At 39.7% G+C, this 21,223-nt stretch overlaps 1 protein-coding gene across 5 annotated transcripts in view; it reads right to left on the bottom strand.

The window, feature by feature from the left end:
- Window positions 1-21,223, bottom strand: part of LOC112141573 (sodium channel protein type 4 subunit alpha) — a 261,117-nt gene that overhangs the window by 155,296 nt on the left and 84,598 nt on the right. For 4 of the 5 annotated variants that reach the window (XM_036217311.1, XM_036217310.1, XM_024264726.2 and 1 more), the window contains 2 exons: window positions 19,264-19,506; window positions 9,296-9,359 (listed from right to left, as the gene is read on the bottom strand). In XM_036217311.1, coding sequence (XP_036073204.1) covers window positions 9,296-9,359; window positions 19,264-19,506 — 307 coding nt within the window. The remainder of the gene's footprint in view (window positions 1-9,295; window positions 9,360-19,263; window positions 19,507-21,223) is intronic. The other variant, XM_036217313.1, reaches the window with a different exon arrangement.

Genomic DNA, 21,223 nt, shown 5'->3' with positions numbered 1-21,223 from the left:
TTTTTTATGAAACATTTTGTGTCAGTTGTTTTGTTGTGTAGTGTGTTGTGTTTGCTACGTGTTGGTTGGTTTTGACAGCAGTGTCTTCATTGTAACCTAAAAGTGAGTTTTGACTCAAGACTTAAGTATTTTGTACATTTAGCTTTTATTTTGAAAACCATGTTTGGTTTTTTTGCTGTGTTTGTGTTAGTTTTGACAACAGAGGTTGTGTCTGAACTCCCTCCCTAATCCCTAAGTACTAAAAAACTATATAGTGCTGGACTTGGCAGTGTCCTGGATTTTAAAGACAATTCGGACACGGTGCTCACTACTTTGTGGATGGTTTATTCAAATATTGCATTTAAACACGTTTTTTTGTTCAAAATTGTTCGACTGCAATGCATTGTGGTCTATATTCACTTATCTAGTGAGCATCGATGTATGCTAGTTTTTCTCAAAGACTTCTGGGAAATTTTGAGTGTACTCGATTTTGGAATTAGTAGATTCGGACAGCACTAGAAAATGGCGAATGCACTATATAGTGATTGGGAGGGAATTCAGACACAACCTCAAAGTGAGAGTTTAACACAAGAGTTAAGTAATTCATATATTTAGCCTATATTTTGAAACTTGTGTTTCATGTTTGGGAAAAGTGGTCAAACGTTTCAGAAAATGTGTTTTAGCAATTGGGAAAAACTGTAATACAAAATGAATGTCTCTGAAAAAAAGCAGGTTGCCTTTTCTTGTAGAAGTGCCCCCTCCCTCCTTATCTCCCTGTGGACCAGCGTTTAGCTGGCAGAGGCCTCCTTTGTGTCTCTGTCACATTCACAGCCTCCTGGAGAGCTCGTAACTCAGGCGAAAAGCACCCCAAAGACTCCAGTGACGAAGAAGCACACGCTAGCATATGTTCACACACATACAAGCTCTGAGATATGTAATAGATACCAACACTGACCAGCCTCTAACATGTCTTTACAAAGACTCTGGCGGCATCACGGCGCTGCCAAATACGTCGACCTACATTTGAACGAGGAACGCTAAACTAATTTAATGGATCTCACAGTTTAGTTCATTGACATGGCTACAACAAGCTATGCTAATGGAATGATGAATATTAGCTTTGTGGCGCAGTGTCTTCCAGGAAAATCAACCCCCTCTGCAGCCATTTCCTCAGCCCCCACTCGGCCATATTTCTTCGTAACGGCTCTGATGACAGCGGGTCTTTCTGAGAAGAAGCTGGGTCAATGATGATTAAAGCCATACCTGCACCTCCTGCATTTCTGCTTCTGCTCACATCAAGAGGAAATACAAACAACTTTTCTTAGAGGGATAAGACACCCCCTTAATGCAACGACCACTTTCTAACATGAAAATCTTTTTTTCAACTGGTGCAAATTCAGCAATATTAAAGTCTGCAAACCAAAATGAGAGAGCTATTCTGTTATCTCCTCCAAACAAAAGTGGAGTTTTTACCCAAAAGTTTTATTGTGGTTTCATCTGACCACATGAACTTCCCCCAATCCTCTTCTGGATCATCCAGATGCTCTCTAGTGAACATCAGACGGGCCTGAACACTGACTGGCTGAAGCAGGCCGCTCGTCTTGCACAGAAGGGTTCGAGTCCCTGGTGGTGTAGTGTGTTACTGACGGTAGCCTTTGTGGTTTTGGTCCCAGCTATCTACAGGTCACTCACTCAGTCCCTCTGTATGGTTCTGGGATTTTGATTCACTGCTCTTGTGATCCTTTTGATCCCATGGGGTGAGATCTTGGTGGCCTTACGGTACCTAATAATTGCTTCTTCAGCCTATTGCGTTTTGGCAGCCTTGTGGGGGTCAACAATTTTGTTTCTGGTGTCCTTTGATAGCTCTTTGGCCTTAGCCTCAGTAGAGTGACTGTTAGAGGTAATGGACATGCCACTAATAAAAGGTAAAAAGTGGAGGATAGAATAGATTTTTGACTTTACTTGTTTCTTGGTGACCAAGTACTTGTTTTAGAGAGAAATGTATCTATAATTTCATTAAAAAAAAATCAGACAATGTGGTTTTCTAAATTTGCTTTCTCATTTTGTCTCATAATTGAGCCATGATGAAAACTGCAGGCTTCTCTAATATTTTTAAGTGGGAGGATTTGCACAATTGGTGGCTGACTCAATAGTCTTAAAAAGACTGATCTTGAGGTCTAAGATTGGGAGTGTTGTGAAGGACCAGAGAAGAACCAGATAGAACGCTCAGAAGAGCCTCTTTAGATCTCATCACAACCTGTTTGCTCAAGAAGCTAGTCTAGAAAAGCTGAATCCTTATCTCTTCTTGAACATTGTGCTGCTGTGGACTTTTACCAGAAATGAGGCTTGTAGAGTCGGAGAAAATGATCTTTTCAGACTCTGACCTTGACAAGGAGGACAAGCATTAGAAGACAATCTCTTCTGCAGAATGACTCCCGTTGCCTCTGACTTCTGGGTTCCAACAACCGCAGAATCAGCAGACCCCTGCTGCCTTCGGCTCCTTGTTTCACTTCCTGTTAGCACACTACAATTTCCTGGCAGTGACCTCTGGCCCACTGGGCTCATACCAGCAAACAGCATGATGGGAGCTCATAATGTCGGGAACTAATTAGCGTCAGAAACGAAGTGGCCTGTCAGTCTGTTGCTGCGCATCAGCCAGAGACTTGAAGCTCAGCCAAGGTGATGGCAGGAAACCTCAGAGCAATCAGATGAAACCTTACCACTCACACGTTCACTCATTTCTAAGAAGGAGGAGGTCTAAACAAGACAGCTCTTTGACTTCTGAACTGAAGCAGGCTTAAAACGAAGCAAAAAAGAGCCATGTCAGTTCAGCAGGTAACCATAGGGGGCTTGTGACACAAACAAGTCAATCCTCATTCTTTTTCAATCGAAACAGTCCAACTTCAAACAAATGCTTTCAAAGTCTGCTTCCAAATGCGGTCATAGTGGCGCCACCATGGGACCACTGACTGAATGCTACAACTTCAAAACCAAACAGATTCATGCAGGCTGCAAGAAATATGCAAGTTTTTGAAAAAAAGTACGACTTTTCCCAAGTATCAAAGAATTTTACTCACCAACTTTAAAATGCTTATAGGTGTTGAAATGAAGGAAGCTGCTCTCCAAAGGGTAACCAAACCCTAAATCAACTTCTTTTGTCTGTTGATCTCTATAAATGTGGATTTAAGAGTGCTGTCTGTTGGTTGTTGCCAAATTTTTGACAGTTTAAAATAAACTTGTTTAACTCCTGAAAATATATTCAAAACCCATCTGTGTGCTGCCCCCTACAGGTTGAAACGAGGTGTTACAGTTGAATTTTGTGATTGGTCAACTGGTGTTAGTCCGAGAAGTTTCACCTCATCATGCTCTGCAGCTCCAGTATAAAATAATCTTTGGTTCTGTAACGGTCGGTCACTATTGTGTTAGCTTTAGCATGGCTTGTCGGGGTATTGTCTTCAGCTGTCAAAAATGTACTGGCTTAAACAACTTTCCAGTGGACTATGAAATTAGAGAACAGAGGTTTAGTGCGATTGGCATTGTAACCAGCGAACTCCACCCTGGTGATGAATTTGTAATGAACATTTCACTCTACTTCACTCTCACTTTCCTTAATACGTTAGCCTTCACTTGCTATGATGCCAGCTGCATTTTACCACTCTCAAAAGCAGCGTCTTCAGCCAGTGGCTCCAAACAAGAAGGTTCTCGATCAGAAGAAAAAAATTCTCAACCTCCTCAGACAGTTCTGTGGAGAAACTTGCCTCACTTTGCCCGGTATCACCAATGACTTAGAAACGGTCTATAGTTACCACTCACCATATTGAAGACCCAGCGTATGCTACATAAAGCTAATCTTACTGTTAATCATGGATCCAAGCCACACCTCCGCTGCTCAGTCCGCTTCAACTTTTAGGCATTTTTCAAATCTGGGCTGAGAATGGAGTCAGTCTCCAACAGCCCTGTTTGGTTACCCTTTACGTGGTTGTGCATTAAACGGCTACAGATCTACCAACAATACAGACGGTTTTTAGGTGATCAAATAAGTTATTGTCCTAGCAGAGTAACTGAGTTAACCTTAATTAAATCTCATGTTTGGCCAAAACAGCGTGACAGCTTTGATATCCAGCCAGCAGCAGAATCCCGTGAACATCAGCATCAATTTCCTCCACAGAATCCCTCTCAGAGCCTGTGGTCATCAAAAACGGAGGTTTTCCCAGCGTCCACAACGTCCAGACGGTGGCTGCTGAAAGACGCTAGACTTATTGTTGAATTTTTAGGACAAACCATGACCACAGGGAGAAAAATGACTCAACAACACAGTTTCAATGAAGCATCTCAAACAAAGAAGAAGCTCAGACTGACCAGAACAACGGCCATAAAAATGATAGTTTTGTCCTTTCATCGTGCAGGACGGACGTCGCTCATTTTTTGCTCCAGATTCTAACTCTGTGTGACTGTGCAGGAGTCTGTGTGTGTCATTGCATGTCTCCCCCTCAGGGTGATGAGGCAGCATCTTCCAGTCAAGCCGCTACAGCACAGCCAGTAAACAAACCCTACTCCACCCTCGGCCTCTGAGCTGATATCTGCAGACCCGTCCTTCTCCCACCAACATCCCTGACCCTACGCTGGAGCAAATACAGTGAGAAGTGGACAGAGATTCAAATTCATGCCAAATTCAGAAGATTGAAACACCCCTGTGGGAGAACTTTAGCATACGTGTCCTCCAGTAGATGCTGTTTGGATTAGCACTGCTACAAACAATTATTTTAATAGTCGACTAATCACCGATTATTTTTTCAGATTAGTCAAATGATTGGGTCATGTGCAAAATGGGTGTAAAGTTCACATCTTAACCAACATTAGCTTTAAAGTAACTAAAAACTAGATATATAGCATTACCTGTGATAATGCTGAATGCTGTAAGCTGAATTTGGCTGCTGAAAATGGTAGTGCTGATAGCTGAAGAGGCTGAAGTTGATAACTAAAAACACTGAAAGTGATAGCTGAAAATGCTGAAACTGACAGTCACTAAAATATTAGCTAAATTCCAAATTAGCCTAAAAAACTGAAAACGCCTAAGTTAGCCAAAATAGGTAGCATGTAACTGAAACACAAGCTAAACTTTAAATTAGCCTAAAAAACTGAAAAAAAATCCTAAATTAGCCAAATTAGCCTAGTATGTATCTGAAATATTATCTACACTTCAAATTTGACAAAAATACTGAAAAAATCCTAAATTAGTCAAAACAGCTAGCATGAGCTGACATATTAGCTAAACTCCTTTCAAAAGTGTCAACCATTTCAAACTGATAATGGAGGAGAAATGAATAATTGTGGTTTGTGCCTGATTTCTATGACACAGAGTCTTTCATTTATCAGAATAGAGCTGAATGTAGCTTTACAGTTTGATGACAGCAGTTCCCAGCTGTTTCTGCTCATTCTGATGAACTGACAGTCGTGACATCAGCGCTCGTTTCTGATCCTCAGGCACTCTAAAGCTTTTGGTTAAAATTCACTAAACAACAGCTCTTCTCTACAGCAACCATCACACTTCCTCAGCCATCCTGAACGTTGATGTGGTTCTGAAGATACTGCTGTTGAACCATGTCCCAGAGCAAAACTCGTGTTTGCAGTACAATGACTGTAACTCAGAAACTTCTTCTGATCAAGAAAAGTGTTTTCCTGCTGATAAGCTACAGCACAATGGTGGCTCTTCGTCCTTAAAGAGCCATTCCTATGAAATGTTTAACTTTTTCTCATGCTGGAGGACATTTTTAAAATCATTTAGATTTAAAAACTGCATTTCTGTGTATTTCTGTATTCAAATTGTGTTGAATCAGGAGCAGATGAAAACCCGCAGTAGGAAAAAGTTCAAGTCTCCCTGATCCACTCCAGTTCTGATGCATCCACTTGCTGAGGTTTGAGCATTTTTCACCGGCAGACACATGTGACTTAAAACATGAATAGTGGGTCTCAGTTGGGAAGAAAAAGGAAACGTTCTGCATTTTAGAATAAATCAAATCTTCAAAAGACTTATCAGTTCAGATTCAGGAGATGAAGACGTCACAAAATCAGAAGAATTGCGTGTCGCCATCAGTGTGTGAATGTGACTGTGACTGAAAAGCACCTTGAGCCTTCATGGAAGGTAGAAAGGTGCTATAGAAGTAAATCCTACTTTACATGAGCGCTTCTGGTTTTACACTCAGGTGAATGCTGTCAACAGAATGCATAGATTTGCTCTTAAATTTGCTCTTATTAAACGCACTCGTTCCACAGGTTCTCTCTTGTGATGCAGGTCTGTCCGCCATGTTGATTTGAACGTGTCGATCTCTAGTTGCTGTTTCTCGGTTTTATTATTCAGTGAATAAGCATGAAAAATCACATGTCTGAGTCATCTTGATGCAGGATTTCAGGATGCATCGTGTTTGATGGTAGATTTTTTAATACTTTACCACTTCAGTTGTGCATCCATATGTTGCCATGACAACTTTTCGAAGTGCATTTGGTCTTTTCGTCTGTTTTTTATCTTATTTTAAACCTTTGTTAGAATAAAAAAAATCCCTTTGGGACCAAAAAACTACATTTCCAGGCATTAGAGGTGATTTATCCGAGCACCTTGAGTGAATACTTCAAAGAAACCTGACCACACATCAAAAGCATTTTCTGGAAAAATGTAAATAAAGGTTTCATATCTGCATAATGTGACTGATTGCATCAGTGTGATGGCCTCCTTCACCCCCGGAGTGCTTCACAGTTCCATTATTCCCCTTTAAGATGTTTTCTTTTAAAACAGTCGCTGGAGCGTGGACATGAGTTGGCATGGAAACACACCCAGGTACAGTCGAGTATCCACTCTGACATTTCTGAGGCTGTGCATAAAATTACACAGTAAAAAAATAATCTTGTGCCTAGCATGATCCGAAGGCTCAGCAGAAATACACAACACTTCAGGTAAACAGACCAACTGGGAGCATGGTGGTGGAGCGTTGATGATGTGGGCAATTACAACTTTTTGATGCAGCCAGACTCCAACAGAACGTGTAACAGGTGGTTTGTGCTTAATTTTTAAAGATTTACATGTGTAGTGAGATTCAAGATGTTATAATTTTAATTTGTGCATGTGTAAATTTTATTTTGCATTTTTTAATTCTGTAATTTTTTTTTTACTTACGCACAAAATGTTTTACATGAGTTACAAATCAAGAATACGCACGCACAGATGGGTTCACGTCAGTGAGATTGCAGACTTTCCAAAGAGAAAACAGCAAAAGAACCAAAAGGAGGAAATTCTGTATATTAGGAAGAAAACGAAGCATAAATCTGAAGTAGCAGGAACCATAAAAAGTTTTTAAATGTCTGCTGAGTGAACACAGTTGGAGGACCAGCAGGACTGAGCGCTTCTTCTTTCAGCCTGTTTTAGTCCCAACACAAACCAAACCTGTTTTACTATTATTATGGGGTGTTTTATATCTGTCTAATCCAACATTTTCCTCTCCTTTTTAGTTGTGGGATCAGTGTTTTTGTTTATTATATTTTCTTTCTCTTTCTGTCTGTCCTGACTTTCGTCCTGCGTTCTCCTCAAATCCAAAGGATGTTTCGCTCTCCTCATGTCGGAGGTGAATCTCTTTCTCTCTAGACTCCCTCATGTCTGACTCTTTTTTCTCTGGTCACCTTCAAACTCTCCACTCCTCAAACTCGTCTCTTCTTTCTCCTCTCCGTGATCTCCTGGAACTCGTCAGCCTGCTTAGCGACTGTTTGCATCTTCAGGTTTCCTGTGGCTTCGTCACTCGGCCTCAGGCGGCGTTTCTCCCTCAGCTCCTGCACTGGATGCTGGTTTGTTTTGTACACACTCGTGTTGTCATCGCTGTGTCACTCAGAGTCTGTCAGCGTCTGGCTCTCAGCGACGGTCAGCACAGATACTGCCTGTTTCTGACATGTCACACGGCTCTGCAGCAAGTCTCTGCCCAGTCACCAGACTGAAACCAGAGAAACTTCTGCAAACTGAGAGCTGGAAGTCCTTTTCTCCAGAAACATTCAGACCCAACCAGTGGACAGGTAAGGATTCAACGTCTGCTGTTTGTGTTTCAGCAATGTCGCCTTCAAACAGCCTCCTAAAGTGGTTTTTGTTAAACCCTTAACCAAACTAACTAGGAGAAAAAGAAAACAAAATAAATTCACTGAAAAAGTCTAGATTTGCCTGAGGAAACAGCAATCTGGAGCCAGAAGTTGGATAAAAGCACCAAACACCCGGCTGAAAGAACCGAGCAGAACCCTGCTGGGAGGAGGACCAGCTCTGTGATGCTGCTGACCGGAGAGGAGCAAAAGCATTTCACTGCTTCTCTTTCTTACCTACAAGCTGGAGATCACACTGAGCTTCCACAGACTGGAGGAGCAGAAATGACAAAGCAGCTCTGACTCAAGTACAGATGTATGAAGCTAAATGAGGGAAAATATTATTTGAAACCCAAATAAAACATTTAGAAAAAAAATATTTCAAAAAAGATGTAAAATGTCCAAAACGTTTTGATATTCTTAAATAAACTTAATTATTTCCAGTTTCAAATGTTCTGCTTTTTTGGTTTTAAAACTCAAAAACTTTTTTCAGTTTCAGATGTTTTTTTTTCACTTTCAACTGTTTTTTTCATTCTCGAATCTGAAGATTTCAGTTTCAAAACTTTTGGCCCCGTTGTGATGCGTTGTGATTACAGAACTGATGCTACAGCTAAACAGCAAAGCTAAAATAGGCGTTTACAGTTCCACTCTGATAATCTTGATCTATTTGAAAGTCTTTTGATTAGGATTATGCCGTTTATGCCAAAACCTAAAACCTAGGACATAGTTTCTGCAGAGCACCAGGAGTTCATTGGACCTCTGAGTTGTGAGCAGAGAAACCCCGCCCCCACTACCCTTTGCTGAGAGCCCTCTGTTTACACTTTCTCCTGCTAGCTTACAGCCCTTTGCAACCCCAATCAGCACTCAGTGACATCATGTCGCATTGGGATGACAACAATTAACACTGAAGGAAAACAAAAGTAGATCTTGAAATGTACCAGAAGACCAGAGGACACAAAAAATAGGATTCTTTTTTGAAAAGTAATGAAGAGAACAAAGTTTGCTTCATCGTTCGTTGTTGAATCTGAGGTCAGAGGGAAACTACAGCCTCGCCAGGCTGCGTTCATCCTGTGCCTGATGATTCTTCTACAGTCTTTCCTGAGATTCACTCAGAGGAACATCCTCACTCCACAACTTTAAAGTCCAAGTTTTACCCACGTGGACGCAGCGCGGTCCCTCATGCAGAGAACAGGAAGTGTGGACTCACCCCGCGTCGCTGCTGTTCCCACATATTAAGGCATCCTTGGCCCCCTCCACTTTGTAGTAGTTATCTAGAAATAAACAAAGAACAAATCCTGTTTAAGACACATTTTTACACAAAGTTATAAGGAAATAAGATGCCACAGAATTTTAGAATCCAAAAGTAAAAATTTGATTATTGTAATATTGTCAATTACCAAAGAACATTAAATTCACCAACTTTTAAAGTTTAAACAATCATGAAGGATGGATTCTCTGATCCAGCTCATAAACGTGGGTTTCCATCATTTACGTTTCCATGGTAACCGCATTAATCTGACAGAGAAATTGTTCATAAAAACAAGTAGCTTGTAAATAAGTTTGCAGGAACCAAACAGACTAACATGCAGCTGGAGTCACAATATGATCTGGACCTCATTATTGATACACAAGGAAAAAAGGAAAATCCAGAAAGGCTCTGGAGAAAAGCTGATTATAACTAAAAAAGTTGCATTAAATGCAATAATGTTAGTGTGAATGCTGAAAGGAGTCGCTGAAGATGCTAAAGTTTATTGCTAAAAATGTTAATGAAATTGACTTTGATTGCTGAAGAGATTTGCTAAAAAATCCAAAAGTTATTTGTAAAATGTTACATTTGCTAAACAACTGGAAATTATGTCAAAATATGAAAGAACATGAAAGCTGTCCTAAATTTCTGAATATTTTTTTAGAGAAATTGCTTTATAATCCCTAATCCACACAAATTAGGTGTGTTGCTTATATATGAGCGAATCTCCAAATTACCCAGAAGACCTTAGCAGATGCCAAATTAGCCAAAGAAGCTAGCTCGTTGCTAAAATACTAGATAACTCCAAAACAGCCTAAAATTCTTCAGTAAACTTAGCCAAAAAAGTTAGCATTTTACTATAATATTAACTAAACTCAATTTTTTTTAATTACTATAAAAGATGAAAACATAGTTCATGAATATTTTAAGATTTGTTGTTGATATACTTAAAATTATGAAATTTTAAGATTTTTTTTTTCATTTCCTATGGGGAATATTTTTGCTCAATATTTGAAAAACTATAAAGTTTATAAATACCAAAAATACAAGCAGGAATGTCCTGAACAAGATGAACATTTTGATACCAAGATTGCTGAAATCACTGAAAATGTGATTGCGTTTTTAGGTGCCAAAAAACGTATGGAAAGAAGCAGGAGAATCACTGTAGTGTGAATGCTTACTAAGCAATCACACAATTAGTCTGTCAATAAACAGAAAAACGGGAGGATTTTCTTTGGTGGGGTTTACTCGAACACCCCTGTCCACATCTGTCTGTGTTCCTGCAGGATCAATAAGCTCATCAGACGTCGCCGCCTTGTGTGTTCTGGCCCGGTCAGCCGTCTGAGCGGCGGGCCATAAAGCCAAAGCCATTACAGCAAACACAGCTTGTTGAGCCTTTATTCCACACTTAAAACCTGACCACAGGCTATTTCCAAGTGCATTAACACACTTTAATGTCAGCACATGGAGTACTCCAGGTACTCCAGCGCCCAAACACAATCCAGAACAAAAGCTCCAGACGTTACATGTTTAAAAGCTTCTCACGCATGTCTGCAGGAAGTCTTTGCTTCCAAACTTTGGAAAGTTTCCCGTCTTCATGAGGACAACTGGAAGCGTGAATGTCTGCTTTGAAACATGAGAAATTCTCAACTTCACCTTAGAAGTTTAAAGAAAACCAGGTAGTGGTCCTTTGCTATAATATCGTTCATCTTAAAGTGTCATTTTTTTAGAGCGATTATTTTTTCAGTGCATTATCCTCTGTGATGTGATTGTCTGTAGACGTGGTCAATCCACATGTTGTCTCCTGTACAGAATGTCTTCAGTTTTCCAGATCTACATAAATCAGATCTCTGTTTTTATTCTATAATCCTGGACTTATTTTTCTATAATGGTTTGAAGTTTAAGAGCTTAAACAAGAGAAAGTGTAAAAAAAATGTTGATGTCTGTCTGAGTAAAGTGTAGAAAGTCTTATTTCAGAGATTTTAGGACGTCATTCTCTCCTCAGAGTGAGAAAGAAATCCCCGGTTCAGATCCCAGCAGGGACATCTCTGTGTGGAGTTTGCATTCTCTCCCCAGACGTGTGGGTTCTCCAGGCTCTCCAGTTTTCTCCAAAAGTCTCAAAACTATGGAAGGTGGATGTTTGTGCTGTTTTCTGACAGCACAAACCAAAGCAGAGGAGGAGGAGCTCTGACGTCATTGTCGTGACGCTTGGAATTGCTAACTCCAGACTCAAACAGATTTATGAGACACTTATTGCGCAGCAGAATGTGGAAACGAAAATGCAATCTTAATTGGTTTGTCACGTTAATTATGTTACAGAATGAGCGAGGATGATGACGAAAATGATTTTATTTAAGAGACAAATATTGCAGGTACATTTTGAAAACGGAAAAGCATTTTTGTTCATCCATTTTCATTTTCAAATTTGATATTTCTGATTGAATTTTGGTTCAAATTTACCAAAGAACTTTTTGAAAATTAAATATCAAATGCCATTTTCTTTATCATGTTTAAGGAGCCCTACCATGAAAATTCTACTTTTTGAGGTTTTGAATGCATTTTACTGTTCATTCCTCACTATACAGAACCACAAAGCAGCATTTTGATCCGTTCATGCATTTAAGAGTAATCCTCTAAAAACCTGCTCTGTCTGCAGCAGCCCCTCCCATACCCACGAAAACGAGCGGTAGGAAACGTGCTGACGTAAGATCAATGCCAACAGCTCCCTGCAGGAAGAATCTGTGCTGCAAGCTCCGCCCCCAGACTAACACAACGCTCAAGTTCTCCACAGAGCTAGTGGAGTTTAGCAGAAAAACTTTCATTTTAGATGCAGTATACCATATATCTTCCAGTTGTGTCCTGTCTTCAATAAATTCCAGCTCAAACAGGTGTTCGTTACCTTTTCCGTGGCGCTCCTTTAAGATGGATTGGATGGAAGGATCAAAGGATGGATGGACGAACAGACAGAGCGTTTGTGACACTAATGTTTTGAACATTGGACGTGGAGGACAGAGGGCACCACATACTTTTATTGAGACACCTGATTAGTCATTTTATACTTGAACAACAGAAAAACTATTTAAAAAGGGAAGATTATCAAGAACATGTTAAAAACAAGAAGGATTGATTTGACCTATAGGATGACTGAGGAACAGCTGTTTATTTCTCTATAGAAGTCTATAGGAATTTAGATTCTAGGAACCAGCGCGTACTTCCTGTTTGGAACACCAGCAGGGAGGGGTCACTCAGTCCAGTTCTCATATACAGTCCGTGTGAAGAAGATCTAACCATTTGACTTGTTGTGGGGTTTAAGTGCACAAACCAGTATTAAAACAGGTCCTTTCCTCAGAGCACAAATGAGGTTTCTAACCTACACTGTAACGTATGTTCGTGCATCTTACACAAACGCTTGATAGTAAAATGAAAGTAAATGGACGTGTCCTATCAGCAGGAAGAGCTTGCAGTTTGCCGACGGTTTCACAGGAGGAGTTCTGCTTCACCTGCTCCTCTTCAACCCCCCGTAACTTCTGCGCAGACATTAAACACTCTCACGACCTGCCTCTGTGCTTCTGCAAAAACCTCTGCTGCTAATGACGGCTTGACATTTTCATGTCTTACAAAAACAACCACTCACTCGTCTTTTGTTCAGCAGACCATTTGAACCAAGCGTGACTAACTTCAGAAATCACGACTGATTAAAAGGCATTTTAAAAAGACACTCGTGCACAAAAGATGCTGAAGCCGTCAGAGGTGAGAACTTGGGCTTGTCAGAGACATGAATATGTTCAAGACAATAAAAGCCGAGCTCAGCGTGACTTTACTGCAGCAAACAGCGCAGTGGAGTCCCTGTCATTTAGTTGTTAATGGGTGTATCCGTTCTGATCACTCAAAGACATGAAGTTCCTCACTCAGGTCTCTCCCCCTCTCCAAAGTAAGAGCACATTAGCGCTGCTGTTCATCAACTTCTCTTCAGCTGGACCCCTCTCCGAGAAGGTTTTGCAGAGCTGCACATGCTCGGAAAATTGTCTCCACAGGAAACCAAGGGAGTGGGCTTAATTTCATTTCTTTTTAAAATCAAGAGCAGCAAATTACCCTGTCAAGCGATAATAAACCTCCATCCTGCCTTTGTGCTTTTTCAGCTGCAAGAGATAAACTCACAGAAGAAAATCTGTTAGTTTGACAAAGACAGCCGCAGGAAGAGTTATTGGTCAAAGTGAATTAGACTGAAACACTGTTAATCTGCTCACCCATGGTGGAAAGACATTAGTCAGGGACTAATCTATTGCCTTTACTGTACACTCATCCATCAAAGGCTGAATTCATTTGTGTGGAGCTGCTGGAGATGAAGGTTTACGTCCTGAAGCTCAAGCAGGTTTCTCCACGTACGCAAAAACAAAACAACAAGAACAGCGTTTAGAAAATCAGACCAATTAGCTCTGGCTAAATTCTAACAAATGCCTTCAAGTTCTGTTGTTAGTTTGAAAGAACTGAATCCTAAAAGATCCTAAATGTTCCAAATACACCTGTTTTGAGAAAAAAAAATGTCTTATTTTCTGACTTATGAGAAAAGTTGTGAGTGTGTGTCTCTGCATCAGACTGGTGATCTGTTCAGGACCCGGCCTTCACACGTCTGTAGCTGGGATAGGCTCCAGCAACTCCACGACCCAATAAGGCAGGAGTGTCAAACTCAATCGCACAGGGGGCTAAAATCCAAAACACACCTTAGGTCGCGGGCCGAACAGGATATTTATTGAACACTGTAAAACTACATTTTAAAACTTTAGAACTCGCTGCATCCCATAATGTAGGGCTGTCTTACTCAATTAGGCCAAAATCCAAAACACGCCTTAGGTCACGGGCCGAATAGGATCAACATTTATTGAACACACTAAAACAACATTTTTAAAACTTTAAAATGTAACTTTTGAACATAATTATGAACTAGATATATAGCATTACCTGTGATAATGCTAGTGTGAATGTTGTAAGCTGAATATGGCCGCTGAAGATGCTAGTGCTGATAGCTGAAGATGCTGAAATTGATAGCTAGCTGAAATATTAGCTAAGCGCCAAATTAGCCTAATTTAGAAAAAGAACTTAGGTTAGCGGCCCTGCGACAGACTGCCGACCTGTCCGGGGTGAACCCCGCCTTCGCCCGTCAGCAGCCGGGTTAGGCTCCGGCACCCCCGCGACCCCGAATGGGAAGAAGCGGACAAGGAGATGGATGAATGAATGAACTTAGGTTAGCCAAAACAGCTAGCATGTAGCTGAAATATTAGCTGCTCAGAAATAACCTTAAAAAAATCTTAGTAAATACAAAAATAGTCAAAAAAGCTAACAAATCGCCAATTTTTAAAACTTTAAAATGGTAACTTTTTAACATAAGTATGAATAATAAAAAGACAGGAATATTATTCCAGAATAAATCAACTTAAACGTTAAGTAACTTTCAATATTTTACTCTCCATAAAAATATATTTTGTTAAAATTATACAAGTTAGAAATAAGAGAAAGATAACATCGGGTCATTAATAACAATGAAATAAAATGATCTGGAGGGCCGGATCCGGCCCCCGGGCCTTGACTTTGACGCGTGTGTTTTAAGAGATTTTAGTGGCTTCAGAAAACAGCCGGACGAGCTTCCGATTGTTTCTCGTAGATATTTTTACCGATATCGGACCTTTGATGCTGGCTCAGAAAGACGGACGCTTTACTGTTGCAGTCGTCTCTGACCACACACAGCAAACACGGCCTGATGGGAAATGTTCAGCTTGGAGAGCATTGATCTCCCCGCTAAAGGCTGTTTTCAGATGGGGCTGACGGGCCGGGGGGGTTAAGGTTGCGGCCTCGGCTCTCAGGTTTCACGGCAGCTTTTAGAGGTCGATAGGAGAGCCTGAAGGGGGCATTTGTTTGATGTGATAGATGGCAAAGCAAACTGGAAAGGAATAAATAGACGTTAGCAGAGGCTGCATGTCCTGACAGAGCTGTTACTGTAAACTTTCTCTGGACTCATCTGCCGCCGTTTGAGCGCTCGTTACCTGCAGACTTATCCTGTTTGTGTTGCTGGATCCAGTAATTGAACTAAACGGTGATCAGTGACCGCGCTCTTCTCCTTTATTTCAGCTTCATTTATTAATGCAAACATGTTTGTCTGAAGCCTCTGAATGACAAAAAGACATGGTGCGCTGCACGCCGAGCGTGTTTGGCTTTTACATAAAGCTTAATTGTGTTTGTGGAAGCAGGAGCCACAGCAGCAGACAGACAGGTGCATCTTCACATTAAAGCGCTCACACAGGCCGTGTTGTGTCAATAACCATCAAAGAAGTCTTCTGTCATTCTATTTTTCTGAATGTGTGTTTTTTTTTGGTTGATCCTGGCTGGGGTCAGTGTGAGGGGTGAGAGGGTTCTGCTGCCCGTTCCCTCATCCACAGGCAGGGCAGACGTTACACAGACCTCCAGTCCATCAAGCTAATTAAATTAATTAGAAGATATGAAGAGAATGAGCCTGATCACAGGGCCAACAGGGCTTTGGTCACATGCAGCTCCAGGTTCAGCTCACATCCACAGTGCACGAGTGTGAGAACGTATGTTTCCTCATTTATGGGTTTGATTTGATTGAACGCTGCCGGGGTACAAGCAGAGCTGCTGTATGTCTGTCTTTAAATTAATGTGAGACTTTTTGGCATTATGCGTCAAAGTCAAGGCCTGGGGGCCGGATCCGGCCCTCCAGGTAATTCTATCCGGCCCTCCAGATCATTTTATTGTTATTAATGACCTGATGTTATCTTGTGCTTATTTCTAACTAGTATAATTTTGACAAAATATATTTTTATGGAGAGTAACATATCGAAAGTTATTTAAGGTTTAAGTTGATTTATTCTGGAATAATATTCCTGACTTTTTATTATTCTTAATAATGTTAAAAAGTTAAGGTATATAAGTTTTAAAAATGAGATTTTTGGACTATTTTGGCATTTACCAAGATTGTTTTAGACTATTTTGGAGTTTAGCTAAAATTTCAGCTACATGCTAGCTGTTTCGGCTAACCCAGTTTTTTTGCTTTGTTTTTTTAGACTAATTAGACATTTAGCAATTTTTTAGCTGGCTTTCAACTTCAGCAATTTTAGCTATCAACTTCAGCGTTTTCAGACATCAAATTCAGCATTTTTAGCTAACAACTTCAACGTTTTTAGCTATCAACTTCAGTATTTTCAGCTTCAGCTGCCAAATTCAGCTTACAACATTCACACTAGCATTATCACAGATAATGCTATATATCTAGTTCATAGTTATGTTAAAAAGTTACAGTTTTAAAGTTTTCAAAATGTAGTTTTAGAGTGTTCAATAAATCTTTATCCTGTTCGCCCCGCGACTTAAGGTGTGTTTTGGATTTTGGCCTAATTGAGTTTGACAGCCCTACATTATGGGATGCAGCGATGACCTTATGGTTCCTCCACCGTCTCTATAAAGCAGAGATTTTAGACCTAATTTCGGGGTCAGAATGGGTTTTCTTGGGATATTTCCAAAAGCGGTTAAAAGTTGACCCTCATTCTAAGATGAATGAGCTAACATGTTAGCCTACTGTTAGCCAGTTATTCTCCCAACATATAGAATGGGGGTCAATGTCTTCTTCCTAAACGTACATAAACCAGCTCCCTTCCACAGAATTTCAGAACTGAGAAAAAAATCTAAATCTTCAAAAATAAGGAGAAACCAGGTATTAGGGTTTTTACAGCCCATGTCAATTAATTAACATGGAGTCCTTCATTAACACTGCAGATGTTACCAGTAACACCTAAGTAACACATGCTCTCTTATATATCGTAAATCTTTGTCTGTTTACGTATTCTATATGAATTTAGTGATTTGGATGCAGAGAAAAGCAGCTTTTCATATTTTTGCATCAACATGCAGTATCGGTTGCATATTGGTTCAGTGCTGCTTTTCTCTGTTTTAGAATCCGTTGGAATTGCATTAATTGCATAAACCGTTGAAGAGTTACTGTAGTTGAAAGTATGCAAACGCTGGAGCTAAAGCTCTGGTGTTTAAGGGTTAACTTGTAGTTTTTTTGATCTGATTTTAGGGTTAGGATGAAATGTTGTCAGACAGCTGTGATGTTGAAGGTTACCGAGGCGACAGAAAACCACAAACGTGTCTGTGCCTGTGTGTGTCATGTTGTGCGCCTGGCCGGACTGCCTCTGACAGTGTGTGCATTTATGTGTTGCTTCACTGACGTCACTTGTATCTACAGTGCCAACATGACATTGTCCAGTCCACTTAGGAAACAGCAGACGTGAAACACAGGCTGATTTACACAAAGGCCTCTGAAGATGGAAGTCTTCATTTACCTAAACCTGATCAAACAGACAAAAATCAAACATCATTTCTCCTGCCTTTTCACACACAACTGGAATTCATAAAGCAGACACAGACGACAGTCTTCACAGAGCTGTTTTGTAACTATTAAGGTTGTTTGTTTTTTTTCTTTAACTATTAATGCTATGGCTGGGTATGGATTATAAATTCCAGAAACGATTTGATTTGATTCACAAGAGCCTGAATCGATTCCATTCCGATTTTGTTCCCGATTTTTTCTGATTCTTCAATTCAATTCAATTCTGAGTTTACACATTTATACACATTTGTTTAAAAATACATTAATAATCTACTATATGATTTGAATATATTTATATTAATCTGATCCAGTTCACATACTGTAACATTTCTTAGTGAAATAATGAGATTGTTAATATTATCCAGTGTTACATGGATTCTCTAAAAAAGGTCTAACAAAAATGTTCAGATCTTTGTAAACAATGTTCTGAATCTCGTTTCAGTTTGGCCACTAGGTGGCGATCACACTATAGTTTTACATCTTATTCCAGAAGAAGAAGAAAGTATGAGGAAAAAAACTGATGTTTTAGACCACAAATGGTTACTTATATAAATATATATTTTAAAAGAGTTTGGAAAACTTAAATAAAGATGTTCATTTAGTCATCAATGCATGTTTAGGTCGACTAAGTGTTAGCATTAACCGTCCTATGGGAAATTCCATTAAACGTTAGCATCAAGCTTGCAGATTTTAGCGTTATGTGCTGAATCAATTTTTATTTTTATGAATCCGATTACTGATTTGTAAAGCTAATATTGATTCAAATCGATGAATCGATTTTATTAACCCTAGCCCTAATTAATGCTAAGGACTTAAATACATGAAACATTTTTCAATAATGTGATGTACTTTATGTAGTTAGTGAATGCATGAAAATGTAAACCAATTTTAGTTTTTGTTAGATTTTCTTTGAGCAATTATATCAGTTGTCAAATCGTACTTCATTACAAAAAATGTAAAATACAGAACATAATTTTTTTTCTTCTAAGCTGATCCTTGAGGATTAGATTTTTTAAGTTTTCCTTTAAAATAATTTCTTTTAGGTTTTCATTTTGAAATCTTAATCATTATTTTACTCGTTTGTATTTTTTGTTCCTGTTATTGCAAAGACAGATTTGTTTTGGTTGGTAATTTCACCCAATACAAAAAGTTTTTCATTGGGCATCTGGATAGCTCCGCTGGTTAAGTGCTGAATTGGTGTGTAGGAAATCAGGGTTCAATTCCTGGGGTGTGCAACAATAAGCTTAACCCAGTCTGGGTCCTTTGGTAAGAACCTTCATGCTGCCACATAACTACAGTATGTATGCCCAAGTCTGGGTCTCCCTGTGCCGGTCCCCAGCCTGGATTATGCCAGGAAGGACATCTGATGTAAAACTCTCTGCAAACCACCTGTTCAAATCAGTGAAAGCTGATTGGCTGTAGTGATAAGTGATATTGGCCTTAAGGGATAAGCCAAAAGGCTATTGTTTCTGCACGGTTAATATCATCACATTCAAACGTGGATCAGAAGGAGATGAAAAGGACGAAGCCTCACCTTCATCATCAGTGAACTCTTTTATTGAGGTCCAGGTCTTGTTGTTGCAGTAGAAGGTGGCGTTGGTCGGCAGTGTGCCGTTGATGCAGTGCGCCGTGCTGCGGACGCATTTCTGCCGCAGGTTTCCCATGAAGAGCTGTAAGCCGATGAGGGCGAAGACGCTCAGGCAGAAGACCGTCAGGATCATCACATCGGCCAGTTTCTTCACCGCCTGAATCAGAGCGCCAACAATCGTCTTCAGGCCTGCAGGACCCCGAAGGATGTGGGGACGCAGCAAGGGTTAACCCTCGTAAACCTCTGCAACCATTCATCTAGATCTTAAACGTTCAAGGAAATCCATACTAACATGTAAAATGAGCATGTCCAGAATTACAGCATAAACTAACTACAGCAGGTTTAGTAAAGATGGCAGCCTCTTTTCAACGTCTCTGATAAAAATCCAGAACAAAACTCTAAAACAGGAAGTAGTTCTAAAGCTTTTATTGTGAAAAATAGAGTGAAAAGTTAGGCAAAAGGCTGCCATCTTAATGAAAAAAACAACGAATGAAGTCATTCCATGCATAAATGAAAACAAGGAAATGAATGTGAAATATTTATGCTTAGTACAAACTTTAAGGTTTTCCTTCTGTTGCAATAAACAAAAACAAAAAAACCCAGAGAAACACACTTCTGTGGAGGAAGTCAGTGTGAACTAAACTACAACATCAACAACACACAAGCAGAGGGTGAAAACAGCAGGAACAAAACAAGACAACACAAAGGGTGCAGACAGGCCAATAACCATCAAAAGGTGAGCGGATTATATGAAAGCAGCTTCTTTAGAAAGGCCCATCACTTTAAAGCCGTTTAGTTGCACTTGATTCACTAGAGACAGACGTATTTTTCTAATGACAACTCGTCTGTAAACTAATGAATGAGTGCCATGCAGCTGCAGCCATGTTGATCCTTCTCTCAATCTCCAGCATGCATTCAAAGTGAGCTTTAGCATTCACAACTGCGAGCCGCCGTCAGTTCCACTGCATGTCTGCGGAGCTCTGACACACCTGTGAGGAGCGGCTCTACATTTCTGACTGACTAAAGAGAACTTACATGCTCTAGTGCACATATGTCAAAGTCAAGGCTAGCTCATTTTTAATCTACATGCCATTTGTTGTGGCTAATTAAGTTTATTTTAGGCTGCTTAGGGGTTTAGCTAATATTTACATGCTAGCCATTTTGGCTAATCTAGGCTTTTTTATGCTGTTTACGCCAATATTTCAGCTAAATGCTAGCTGTTTTTGATCATTTGGGCTATTCTTTGTTTAGGCTGTTTTAGAGTTAGGCTAATGTTTACAGGCTAGCTGTTTTGGCTAATTTAGGCCTTTTGCCCAATTTCTAAAGGCTAATATTTTATTTTGCTAATATTTTAGCTGTATCAGCTTTAGGATTTTCAGCTAACAACTTCAGCAATTTTAGCTATCAGTTTGTGGATCTTCAGCTATAAGCACTAGCATTTTTAGCAGTCAAATTCAGCTTACAACATTCACACTAGCATTATCACAGGTAATGCTATACATCCAGTTCATAATTATGTTAAAAAGTTACGGTTTTAAAGTTTTAAAATGTAGTTTTAGAGTGTTCAATAAATGTTTATCCTGTTCGGCCCATGACCTAAGGCGTGTTTTGGATTTTGGCTCCTGCTCTTGTGGGTGGAGGTTGTAAAAACTTTAAAATGGGACGTTTAGTTTGGCTGCAACCATACAATCCCTAAAATGTTTTTGTTTTTTTTTTTTGATCGGTCTTTATTAGAGAAAAGCATCTTTTTGTCATAGAACTGATGAATTTTGGTCAAACTGTTTTTTTTAATCAGAAAAAGTGTTTAAATAAAACTACGTTTGGCAATTATCAGATTTTAGCCCAATGTTATCAAGACTTTTTTATTTATACATTCAAACACAAAATTGAAAACCTATTTTTCAAA

The sequence above is a fragment of the Oryzias melastigma genome, linkage group LG20, assembly GCF_002922805.2.
Source record: "Oryzias melastigma strain HK-1 linkage group LG20, ASM292280v2, whole genome shotgun sequence".
In the NCBI taxonomy this organism is placed as follows: domain Eukaryota; kingdom Metazoa; phylum Chordata; class Actinopteri; order Beloniformes; family Adrianichthyidae; genus Oryzias; species Oryzias melastigma.
The sequence above is the reverse complement of the archived record's forward strand: the minus strand, read 5'-3'. Positions and strand labels throughout refer to the sequence as shown.